General features: G+C 46.1%; 1 protein-coding gene across 1 annotated transcript in view; it reads left to right on the forward strand.

Moving 5' to 3' along the window:
* LOC125026198 (protein still life, isoforms C/SIF type 2-like) overlaps positions 1-12,500 on the forward strand; it is a 132,530-nt gene that overhangs the window by 64,463 nt on the left and 55,567 nt on the right. The window contains exon 14 of the mRNA XM_047614501.1: positions 6,518-6,697. Within this exon, the coding sequence (XP_047470457.1) occupies positions 6,518-6,697 (180 nt within the window). The remainder of the gene's footprint in view (positions 1-6,517; positions 6,698-12,500) is intronic.

Raw genomic sequence — 12,500 nt, forward strand, 5'->3', positions numbered from 1 at the left:
ACCCCTGCATGTTAGCCTCAACCCCCCACCGTCAGGCAACTTACCCAAAGCCTCACAAACGTGCGTCTGCCATCCCCACTCCTAAATTTCCCCCAGTCCTACCAGACGCCTGAACGCCTATGCACCACCCCCACCAACTCTACCCCAGGCACCGTCTCTCCCCCAACGTACTTCTACTAACCTTTTAGCGCCGGCACTGATTTGCTGTCATTGATGAATGGACTCCGTATGATACGTCCTTTGATCCTGTCCCCGAACGGCGATACGAGGTTAAATAAAGACAGTTATGGAACCAGGTCGAGCTTGGGTATAGAAGCACAAGTGAAGGTGGTGATGTGTACACAGGTTTATTTATAAAGACAACTGAGTGAGTGAGTAAGCTTAATCCGACTAGCAAGACCTGTTAGGATTTCAACTTAAGGAGACGTTGGATGCTGTCCGTCCTGAAGCCAAGAGGTGACGATCGTAGGCAGTTGTATTAAAGCTTGCATATCCCAGATAGTGCTACCCTGCCGAGGTCAGACAGCTGACCTTTTTTCTGCTTGGATCGCGTGTCCATTGAGGTCGCACTCAGAGAGGGGGCGATTCTATTAACCTGGATTCGGTGCAATTGAGACATGGTCCTCGTGTGTTTGTTGGCTTTGGAATTCTACGCGACACTGGGTGTTTGTGCAGACACCCTTTACTTTTCTGTCCGCACTGTAGTCTACACTAAGATTGCTAAGGAATGTTATCGGGTTTCTTGCTTTCTCTCTTCTTTTTGTCTTTTGGTTGAATTGAATTACGTCTATATATATATATAAATATATATATAAATATATATATATATATGTGTGTGTGTGTGTGTATGTATGTATGTATGTATGTATGTATGTATGTATGTATATATAGACATATATATATATACATATGTGTACATATATGTATATATGAATTATATATATATAGATATTTATATATATATGTACATATTATATATATAGATATATATATGTATATCATATATATAAGTATATTATATATAAATATATATATAATATATATATGTGTGTGTGTGTGTGTGTGTGTGTGTGTGTATATATATATATATGTATATATATATATATATATATATATTCCAACTTATTTATGGCGATTTTCGGGTGAATCAAACTTCCCCGTGTAAACTATAAGATGCGTATCATAGAAGGCGCTGACCCAGCTGCTATGATATTTTCTTCCCTGGTCGGCTAAACGGCTTTGAATTTCTCGCCATGGGATGACCTTGTTTGCTTCCTCTCCTGTTTGCTTATCATTAACTTCCTCATCTGAACTTCGGTGAGTCATCTTTGTTTGACTCCATCCCTTCTTCGGGTTATGTTTATAGAAGGGATCTATTTTCAACGAAGGGCTTTTACCGTAACATGGTCACTCGCCTCCTCTGTGTGTGTTTGTTTCTCTGGCGGGTGTTGCTGGGCTCTTGAGGATCGACTTGGGAAACCTGCTGGAGAGTTTTCTTTCCGGAACTGCGGTTATTTTGCTCGCATACGGTGAAGGTCTTCTGCATTTCCGTACCTCGTTGACCGGAACTAGTTCGAAATCCATTGTATTGAAATATTGTGAGAAGATTCTCAGTGCATTCTCCTTAACCCGTAGTCGCACACACTTACCGCCTCCTCCTCCCTCTCCCTCCTCATCCAACACTGATTGACTGACTAGGCACTAATCCTAATAGATTACGGCGGAAGAAACGTGCCTCTGCGAGTGTTTGAATGAGGATCGTCGTCCTCTTTCGGCCTGGGTATTCTTGGATGTTAACCGGATTATCACCGACTTAATACATGTTGTGAAGGGATTACCTGGTGGCGGCCGGTGAAGATAATCCCAGGGTCCCAATACCTCCGGGGAGCTGCAGGTCACACACGTCCTAGTAATAACGGACGTTGGGTCGTTGTGGAAAGGGCACGCACAGACAAGGTCTATATAAGTACTTGCACACAGAGGGATTGGGTCGAGGAGATTAAATCGTCGCTTGAGTTTTGCGTCTGCTTCTTCTGCTGCTTGTGCGCCGAGGATGTCGAAATCTCAGCGCCTTGGGCAGGAAGTTAATTCACGTCTGCGTTAATTAAGGAAGTTTGATTAAAGTTCGGGTTCCTGTGACGTGTGCGTTTCGGGGTGGGTGGGTGGATGGGCGTATGCGTGTGTTCGCTAGTGCGTGTCTCTTAGGAAGGGTAAAGATGTTTAGATTCCTTTGCATCGCCAACAAAGAGTCAAGGTATGTGTGGGTATGTATGTGCGTGTGCGAGTACGTGTACGTGTGGGCGTGTGTTCGTGCGTGTATTAGCAGGAAAGGATATTTGCTTGCTGGGGGTGTTCGTGATATGGCGAGGCAGCCGGGCGCACGTGTGTGGATGACCCTTTCCCCTTCTGTGTCCCTCCCCTTCCCCTTTCTCTTCACCCTTCGCGTCTCATGTTTTATTCCCAACTTAACACCCTTCCCCGTCGCCCTCGCTCAACTCTCCTCTCTCTCTCTCTCTCTCTCTCTCTCTCTCTCTCTCTCTCTCTCTCTCTCTCTCTCTCTCTCTCTCTCTCTCTCTCTCTCTCTCTCTTTCTCTCTTTCTCTCTCTCTCCCCCCCCCTCTCCCTCACCCTCCCTCTCTACCTCCCTCCCTCTCTCTCCCCCCTCTCCCTCTCCCTCCCTCTCCCTCCCTTTCCCTCCCTCTCCTTCTCTCTCCCTGTCTCTCTCTTCCCTCTCCCTCTTCCTGTCCCTCTCTCTCTCACCTCTCCTCACCACACACGCAGGAAGATACCGTAGTGATGCAATGCAACCGCACCACACTCTGAGGGTCTCTTGTTCCTCCCTCTTCGGTATAACCTTGGCGTGGAGCAAGCCTCTCCGTTGCCATCACGTTCTGATGTAAGCGTATATGACATATTATAATGACGAATCCTTTTTTCGCTATCGAGGATCCGCTGGCGCATACCTGGGATTCAAAGCATGGTGGTAATGCTGTTGTTTTTGCGTTAGAGATGGTGTACGGTGCACCTTGTGACTACGTGAGAGCCATTTTGATATTTTGTCTCTTTTTAATTACATCTCTCTCTCTCTCTCTCTCTCTCTCTCTCTCTCTCTCTCTCTCTCTCTCTCTCTCTCTCTCTCTCTCTCTCTCTCTCTCTCTCTCCCTCTCTCCCTCTCTCTCTCTCTCTCTCTCTCTCTCTTTCTCTCTCTCTCTCTCTCTCTCTCTCTCTCTCTCTCTCTCTCTCTCTCTCTCTCTCTCTCTCTTTCTCTCTCTCTCTCTCTTTCTTTTTCTCTTTCTCTTTCTCTTTCTCTCTTTCTCTCTTTTTCTCTTACTGTCTCCTACTCTCTATTCCTCCCCCTCCCCCTCCCCCTCTTTCTCTCGTCCTCTCTCCCTTTTTTTTTTGTCTTGATGTATCTTTCTCTTTCTTGCGCGCGCGCGCATTCTCGCAGTATCGTTCAAATTGCACGCTGTTTTAATCCTTGATCCGCCGGCTGCCTCAGCTGTTCGGAATGTGTGTTTAACCTTCTGTTGGACAGTGATACGCTTTGTAGGGTTCCGTGTGTCTTAAAATATCCCTGTGTTATTGGATTGCAGAAACAATCCTCCTAACAGCGTTTTGTTTTATTTCATTGAGTAAATGTTTTTGCCCCCGTTTCCCTATCGCGCAGATGATCAAAGACGTTTCCCGTAAGAGGAATGGGATTATATCAGATATGATTTCTATCCATTGCAGTTACTGTAAGAAAAAAAATGCATTTTCGTTAAAAATCAATAAAGTGGCACAGTTCTTAATAAGTAAAAAGTGTCGAGTGTGACGTGTGCTTTATATGAAGTTCGCGTGAGTTGCGACGAAATTAAGCCCAGTCACGTGCCGCCATGATGAACACTTGAACACGCGCTGGAGTGTGCGTAAGTTGGTGTATCCTTACAATGCATATGTGTCACTGTACACTCTCCTCTAGGGTGACGCTTCCAACAGCAACTTAGCTGTGTAGGTTCTGCCTTTATGATGCACTGTGTAACTTAAGCTTGTTACTCTGTTCCGCCGGACGTTGAACAAGAGATCAACTGTTATGGCACGGCGCTGTGGTAGCAACATGTGTGTTTGCATAATACTTGAATAATGGGTGTTGTAGATGAATTAGAATCGGGATGGAAATTAAGGAAAATATGATTATACGACACATGATCAGGTTACGCTGCATCGGGGCTCCTGTTGGATGTCAGGAGGAATTAGATTAATTTTGTGATTTAGTGTTACGTCTATTTTTTTCAGTCTGAGAGTCTGGGAAATGTTTGAAGTTGCACGGGCGTAAACCAGCGCTCGCCTCTGTTTAGTGGATGAACAGTAGAGTGATCACAACGATTAAATTTACTTTTAATGAGTGGCACAGCACGTTACTGTGATTTATAGTCGCGTTTGATATTTAATGTGTTTTTGAGTGATTTATGCTAATGGGTTAAACTAAAAACAATTGCAAAAAACGACGCACCCGAAATTAACGTGTTAACCTAGGAAGCAACTGCTGCTGGGGGAGAGGCTGTACAGCACAGGTAAGCTAACGGAATATTTGCGCGTAGTTAACCCCGGGTGGGTGTCTCTCTCACGCCGTCGCCTAGTTGCGACAGTACGGGAAGGGGAAGGAGGCAGGCTGCAAGAGGAGGAATAGTGAATGCTGTAGCCGCCTAAACTAATCGACGTGACGCTTAGGTAGTTTTTAAATCGCAAGTGGTGAGCGGGGAAAGGCAGGATAGAAAATGGCGGTCACTTTGAACTGCTTAAGGAAATAAACACGATAAAAGTTGAGAGTGCGGTTGGAAATCACAACTGCACATTACGTGGTTGTACAGCTCATTCATAATGCCTCTACCTATGATAATGCATAATTCTGAGCACATTTCATTTATTTTTCTCTTTCTCTGTTTAATGAATTACTCGAGTTTCCAGATAATTTATGCAAAAAAAAGTAAACAACAACTTACGAGTATGATTCATAAAAGTGGCATCATATAGAAGCTTTTCAGTAGTCATTCGTGTCATGATCTCTTCATCACGGCAATTACCTATTCTTTGTTCCGCGCCAGTTTGTCATTAGATGACATACAGCCAATAAACATTTTAAGGGAACTTAAAATTATCATCTTCCACTTAAGTCATTTCCTTTGATGATTAGTGATAGAGACTGTCAACGTCGTCTAATCTAATATTGAATATTTCTGTCCCTGCTGTACTTTATTGATTACCCGATGTCGGTGAGCGAGAAGACACTAGGCCTATGTCGCTCGCTCCTGCTGTTCGTCATCGTGAATGTGTCTTGTTTTCGTACATTATTGACACCATTACCTGCTCACAACGTAAGGGTATACTAGCTGTTTACCGGCGAGCCTAGATATCCCGAACAAACAGCGCCTTTGCTAGATGTGATTGACGTACCCGGAGTCCTACGCCCGGCAGCGTTATGGACCTGAGCTGGATTGAGATTGGTCTCGTGATGAGAGTCCGCAGCATCCCAAATGTAAGGAGAAAAGTACGCCGTTGCTGTGTAGGAAATTACACGCTATTGTCCTGTGCATTTTTACCCACACAAATGCAAAATGACCATTGTTCATCGTACGATTGTCGTGGGCTGTGTTTATGCTACACCTCCCCTGTTCCGCGTCGAGGGAGGAGTGTCCTGAGCGCGGTACGACAGTTAAGCCATCAGGGGGAAACAGCGTCGTGTGTTATTGGTCATGTTCCAATGTAACAATATAGTTACGACTACTGAGACTGTGGTGTGACGTTGAATTTTACCCTAGGATTACCTCTCGTGCACCGTGGATTATATAGTGGAGTATGGTATTAGCTGTGACCGAGAGCAGTAGTCTGTGTTCTGAGCGTGGAGTCTGACGGCATTTGGAACTATGGTAAGTTTCGATTTTTCGTGGCGATTTTGCGAGCATGTGGCTGTGTTTCCCAGCAGTGGCAGTGTGTTGGAAAGGTGGAAATGCTTTTTGGAGGTCCGGGTGTTTCGTCGTTGTCCTGCAAAAAGTTGTTAAAGCGTGTAAAGTTGTCCGTACGTTCATATTTATGTTTGTTTTGGGGCGAAGACGAAACTCGCTTTAATGCAATGTGTTTGAAGCAATGTGAAGATGCGTGTTGTGAGATTGTTGTACAGGGCGTAATTACTCTTTACCAGATCACAAGCAGTGTTTCACTGCCGAGGTCACAGGATGTGACATCACCCGACCCCTATGAAAGTTTAGCAATACAATATAATTTAGGGTTATACACGTTAAAACGAGCAGATGACATGCTAGTCAGCAATTACAGGTAATTATGTCAAGTCCTGGTATGCGGGTGTAGCGTTTCACCTTACGTTTCATTTTGTTGTTTTATACGATGGGTATTAAACCTCCCAGAAAACAATAAACAAAAGTTTCATGATACGATGATCTTTAGACGTATGTTCCTTTTCAGTGTCCCAGCCGAAGTACTATCTTCACCTTGAAAGTAAACATGCTTTGTTTCCCCCCCAGCAGAACTCTGAATTGAGTGGATGCTGTCGGTCACCTGTCGAGCGGAGGTCAAGCCCCACGGGTTCCATCGCCTCCACTCAGAGCCAGTCGCAGTTGACGCCCTCCCGCCAACTCAGCGACGGCGAGCGACTCAAGAAAGTCATCCTGGAGCTCATCGACACGGAAAGGAGTTACGTCAAGGTATGTAAACATCAGCTAGCGATTTTCCGTGATTGTGTACCGCGGAACGTCTTCACCAGATGTCACTCCTACTCATTTCCCCCCCTGACACTGGCAAGTAGGACTCTCGGCCACTTGTGGATAAAGTCATTACATTCAGTTTAATCGACGGGAGATTTTAACGCATATCTTTTAAGGATTAACACGGTGATCGTTAAAGCGCGAATGTGATCTGGGGAATCTCGTCCTCCACCCACGCACGAGCTGTCGATGTTGCTTCCTTAAAGTATTCACGAGCCAAGTGGAATAGTTTTTTTTTTTTTTACAACATATGCAAAGTAATCGCTGCTATAACTTTCCCCTCTCCTTGTTGAATGTTTTTTTTGAGCTGTGCTGTGAGGGCCTTGTGGACCGTGATTAGTGATTATTTCTATGCGTTTTTTTTTTTCCTTTCTAACATTTTTCCGTCATTCGGGAAGTGAAGAATCCCACAAGTATTCTCGTTGCTGTTTATGTGCGTGTGAATATGTTGGTTGATATTGTGATTAATATATATGTGTGTGTGTGTGTGTGTGTGTGTGTGTGTGTGTGTGTGTGTGTGTGTGTGTATCTGTATGTGTGTGTGGGTCTGTGTCTGTGTACCTGTATGTGTGTGTGTGTCTTTGTACCTGTATGTGTGTGTCTGTGTACCTGTATGTGTGCGTGTGTCTTTGTACCTGTATGTGTGTGTCTGTGTACCTGTATGTGTGTGTGTGTGTCTGTGTACCTGTATGTGTTTGTGTCTGTGTATCTGTGTGTGTGTGTGTATCTGTGTGTGTGTGTGTGTGTGTGTGTGTATCTGTATCTGTATGTGTGTGTGTGTCTGTGTACCTGTATGTGTGTGTGTGTGTGTGTGTCTGTGTACCTGTATGTGTGTGTGTGTGTCTGTGTACCTGTATGTGTGTGTGTGTGTCTGTGTCTGTGTACCTGTATGTGTGTGTGTCTGTGTATCTGTGTGTGTGTGTGTATCTGTGTGTGTGTGTGTGTGTGTGTGTGTGTGTGTATCTGTGTGTGTGTGTGTGTGTGTGTGTGTGTGTGTGTGTATCTGTGTACTTGTGTGTGTATCTGTGTGTGTTTGTGTCTGTGTACTCGTATGTGTATCTGTATGTGTGTGTGTATCTGTGTGTATGTGTGTGTGTGTGTATCTGTGTGTATGTGTGTGTGTATGTCTATGTGTGTGTGTGTGTGTCTGTGTCTGTGTCTGTATCTGTGTGTGTGTGTGTGTGTATCTGTATGTGTGTGTGTGCGTGTGTGTGTGTGTGCGCGCGCGCGCGTTTGTTTCTTTTTCGCTGTATTGTGAGTAACTATAGCACACTTTCCGTAAATAACCCAAGTAGATTTCCGTTAATTAGCCTGGCTCAGTGCGAGAATACCAGATTTGCAGCAGAGGCGGCGATGAGTAGCAAGGGGTAGCACACATACTCTCCCTTATTGATTTTCTCTTTTCCTGTCTTCTCCGTCTCCTCCCTTTCCGTATCTTCTTTCATTACTCCCTTTTGAGGATGTTTTTCTTCTCTTTGTTCTTTCTCTTTCTCCGTTCTCCTTTCATCGTCTCCTCCTCCTCCTGTAACGTTTTCGTTTGTTTTGATTTGATTTCATCTGTTCAAATTTCTTTCTTGGGTCTTTCCCTCATGGGTGTCTCGTTTACTATTCTTTAGCACTCCTTTTCTTTCTCTTTTATTGTAAGCTGGCCCTTCTCAATCGTCTCTCTTTTTGTTAATCCTCGCAGTCTAATCGTCTTCTTCCTTTTCATTATTCCTCCCATTCGTAATCGTCTACGTTTCCTATTTTCTTCTCGCGATACTCCTTTCCCACCGTTTTATCTCCTTGTTTTCTTCTGTTATATTCGTCCTTCCTCCTTCTTACAGTTATACTGAGCAGCGAACAATTTACTTCCCGCCTTCCAAAAAAAAGTTTTTTTTTTTTTTTTTTTTTTTTTTTTTTTTCATTATCATCATCAGAACGCAGAGATTGACCTTAGGTGACCTTGAACGACGTGCGACCTAAACCTTCATCACGTGACCCAGGAAAGAGAAGGTCGCCGCCGCACGTTGCTTTGTTATGGAGCGCTGGCAGTTTTGTGCATTTTATTTACCCAATAAATCTGCTGAGAGGATCGTTAAACTGGAGGCGAGGAAAAGCATTGTGGATACAAATGAGTGATAAAAGAAAGGGGACGGAGACTATCTTGGGCTGGTAAAGAGGGGATGTGGGGGGGGGCGGGGCTTTTACCGTCCCATTCAGATGATGTTACGGTTGTATGGTTGCGGTTTATTTGTCGTAGTGGGACTTTTTAGGGGGTTGTAAGTGGTGCCTTCAGTCGTAGACAGGTGTTCCAACTGTGTGTTTCTTTTACGAAGGTGATGTTTCATTAGTCATTGTTTTTCTCATAGTTTAGTTTAGTAGAGGTCTTTTTTCCTGTTGTTCAGGTTGGAAGTTTAAGGGGAATCAATTTGAAGGATGAGCGTCAGCAGATTGATTCGAAGGGGTCTAACGCAGCGCATCAATTTCGTCTCAACTTCTTGACTTTTGCCCGGAGGACCTGCGTTGCCGGAAGCCATCTATTACAGCAACATTCCTGGGCAAGTAATGGTGTTGCACGAAACGCAATGATAGGGTTCTTTGCATCAATACTCCAACAGGATGGTTAGGAAAATAGCGGCTTACGGGAGACTGCAGTTTTACTTTACTCTTGATGGAGAAGAAAGAAAAAAAGCGGCCTGGTGTTTTGGTGTGGCATTTTAGGCCGCCTTACTGGATCACGCAGGTCAGCCTCCGGCGCCAAGGGGTCACAGGGAAAGGTCATGCTCCCCCTTCCCTCCTTGCCGCTCGCCGCGATGCACTGTTATAAAATGCACGAGAAAAGGTCGCAAGAATCGCTTCGCTGTTTTTCCTCCTGGAAAATGAGAGTGGATAGATTACTTAATTAGCGCCCTTGATATCGCTTGTTAAAGGTTCATGGCAATCGCGTTTTGGGAACAGCTTTAATTGCCCTCCGAGCCGTGATTCCCGGTGTCGTTACGGCCCAGAATCCCACGACCACGGAGGCAGCAGTCAACCGCGGCGCCGCCCCTGATAACCTCATAATCGGGCATCTTTGTGTGTGTAATTTAACCGTCCAAGTTTCAACTCCGCCTCCCCGAAGGGCATCTGCGTGACCTCGCCGCCAGCTTCCGGTCGCAGCGGCGGGAGACGGCGGGATTAAAAGGAGAAGCTGTGTGTGGGAAGAGGAGCGAGATGAAGAGGGGAAGGCGGGAGGAGGAAAACGAGGAAGGAGACATATGAAGGAGGAGGCCGGGGAAGTGAGGCTGAAGAAAAAGCCATCAAAGGATGAGAATGAGGCCTTGTGTAGGAGGAGGAGATGGAAGCTGTGAGTGTGGGTCGGGCAGGTGTCGTGGGGAGGGGGGCTGTAAGGGAGGAGCTGTAGGCATCGTGTAGGAGGTATAGGAGGAGGATAGACGACCAGTATTGATATTCGAGTAATAAGATTTCCCATTTTCTTGGTATAGTAAGATGAAGGAGGCATAGGGACGGTCTCCCTCAAAATAATAGATCAGAATTAATCTTGCTCATTAGGATTCGCGCGCCAGCATGTTTGTGAGCACAGAGAAGTTCTCGGTCAACAATAACCTGGAAAGCCGCCTACAGAGCATTCTATCTGTCGCAGAGACTCAATCAGGAGAGGGCAGGGGAAGGGCGGGCCCGGAGGACGCAACCCATCAGGACTGCGTCGGCCTCTCGATGAAGATTGATGTTGTGTGAACATGAAGTTTCTCTTGTCGCGCTAATGACATGAGTTGCGGCGAGGGAAATGGCTCGATGACGCGCCGTTATCTTTTGGATGCTTTCAAACAGTTGCTGGCGTATTGCTTGTTTCCCGTTTATGGCGTCAGATACGAATATGACTAGAAGAAAGTGGTTGTAGTGATTGCCTACAACGTATCTTTAAAGCATTCCATTTGAGTTGTCAGCTGTTCCTGTAAACAACATTCGTAATCATGGCTTTAACTTTATTGTGTGTGAATATCAAGTAATTGCTCTACAGTTAGACCAGGTCTCCGCGCCGCGAGTGGAGCGCATGGCAGGTGGTGGGTGTTCTAGCAAGGGTCACGCTCAGGAGGAGGGAAGAAGGGCGGAGAAAGGAACGGGGGGAGGGAAGGAGGAGAGGAGGGCGGAGGGAGGAAGGGAGCTAACCAACCAGCCAGCATCCTGTGCCCGACCTCTCGACCTCCCCTCGACGTCTTTTTGAACGTAGAAGAGCTTTACTTGCCCTCGACGATTGCCTCATGGACCTTCCCGCTTCAAGAGTTTCCCCGCCGTGATTTTCTGTTCACTACACGACTCATTTACCCTCGACCGCAACACGCCGACACCTGCGTCGCCGGCCCTCAGGACCTCCCCTCCTCCACCCCAAGAACCGCTTTCATTTTCTCATTCTCGTTTATTCCCTCGTTGCTTCTCGTTTATTTCCGTCCCTTCTCCTCCCGTTGCTCCTCTCCTGCATTTTCTCTCGAGGACCATTGACCCCTCGCCTCCACTCGCGCTTAACCTCGTAGCATTTCCCAACAGCTTCTCCCCGAAGGCGGAAGTTGATAAGAGCCTACATCTTGAGGAGGCGGAGTTCCCCGGATGAAGTGGGGTTTATCCTTTCGCTAAGTAAACGCCGACCGAGAAAGACGATTTCCCATGATCTAATACGGCGTTTGATACGCTGATGGGGCCATAAAGAGTCTTCTCTACAGCGAAGTATTTGTTGCTTATGTAGGTTTGTGTAGGGGGAGGGCGGAGGGCGGAGGGGGAGGGATGACCCGGCCGAGAATGAAGGGTTATTTATGTGGCTGTTGAGGGATGGGGATAAGCGGTTCACAACAGTAGCCCGTGGGAGTAAATAATGCCTGTATCTTTTTCGGTACGGATCTCGGCTGAATTTTTCGTTGTTGTAATGAAGTGGTGTAGCTATTAGAGAAATAGTAAATAAGAGTTAATTTGGCAATAGAAATTGGCCGTTCCATTAGCTCCCGGCAGGATGCGTGGAAGAGAAAAACGAGTCAGCTTTCCTGGTTTCAGATTGTGAATGTGCCCGTATCTGCTTTCTAACCCTTCCCTTTTAGGATTTTCCCGTTCTCCCGTCGCCCTTTACCTCTTGCTCCTTTTTCCTTGTTCGTTTTCTTTATTTATATCCGTTTATTTTTTAGCCTCCTTGTCTGCCCTCATATTTGCTGAAGGTTTTTTTTTTTTTTTTTTTTTTTTTTTTCATTATTTAAACTTCCTTCTCCTTTTCTTCCTCTTCTTTTGTATCACCTTATCTTCTCACACTTCCCCTCCCTTTGAAAGAGGTTCGGCAACATGAGAGGACAATAAGATATTGCATATTGCACTCCCGGCGTCAGTGTCATGGAAGCGGGGAAAGGAGAGGAGAGAGATTTAAAAGAAGAAAAAAATGAAGCTATTGACTTCCGGCGTGACGAGGTGCTAAAGAGGCTCCGTTACGAGCGTTATAAATGTAACCGAGACCGCTAGTAATGCGGTTCGCTCCTCCCCCCTCTCCCTCCATGCCTCCGTTCGTCGCGAGGTTATGGCCAGCGCCGGCTTATCGGGAGCTGGGTTCGCGACGCTCCGATGCCGGGTTGCTGATCATCGGATTTCTGTCAAATGGGCCCGGTAACGCTGTGGGACATTCCCCGGGGACCCGCGTCACTCATTTGCATGCATTGTTATAACTTCCGCTTTAATGTGCTGTCACCCCTTTCTGCCGTCCCTCCTTCCAGCTCCCACCCCCGCCTCC

Source organism: Penaeus chinensis, chromosome 6, assembly GCF_019202785.1.
Source record: "Penaeus chinensis breed Huanghai No. 1 chromosome 6, ASM1920278v2, whole genome shotgun sequence".
Lineage (NCBI taxonomy): Eukaryota > Metazoa > Arthropoda > Malacostraca > Decapoda > Penaeidae > Penaeus > Penaeus chinensis.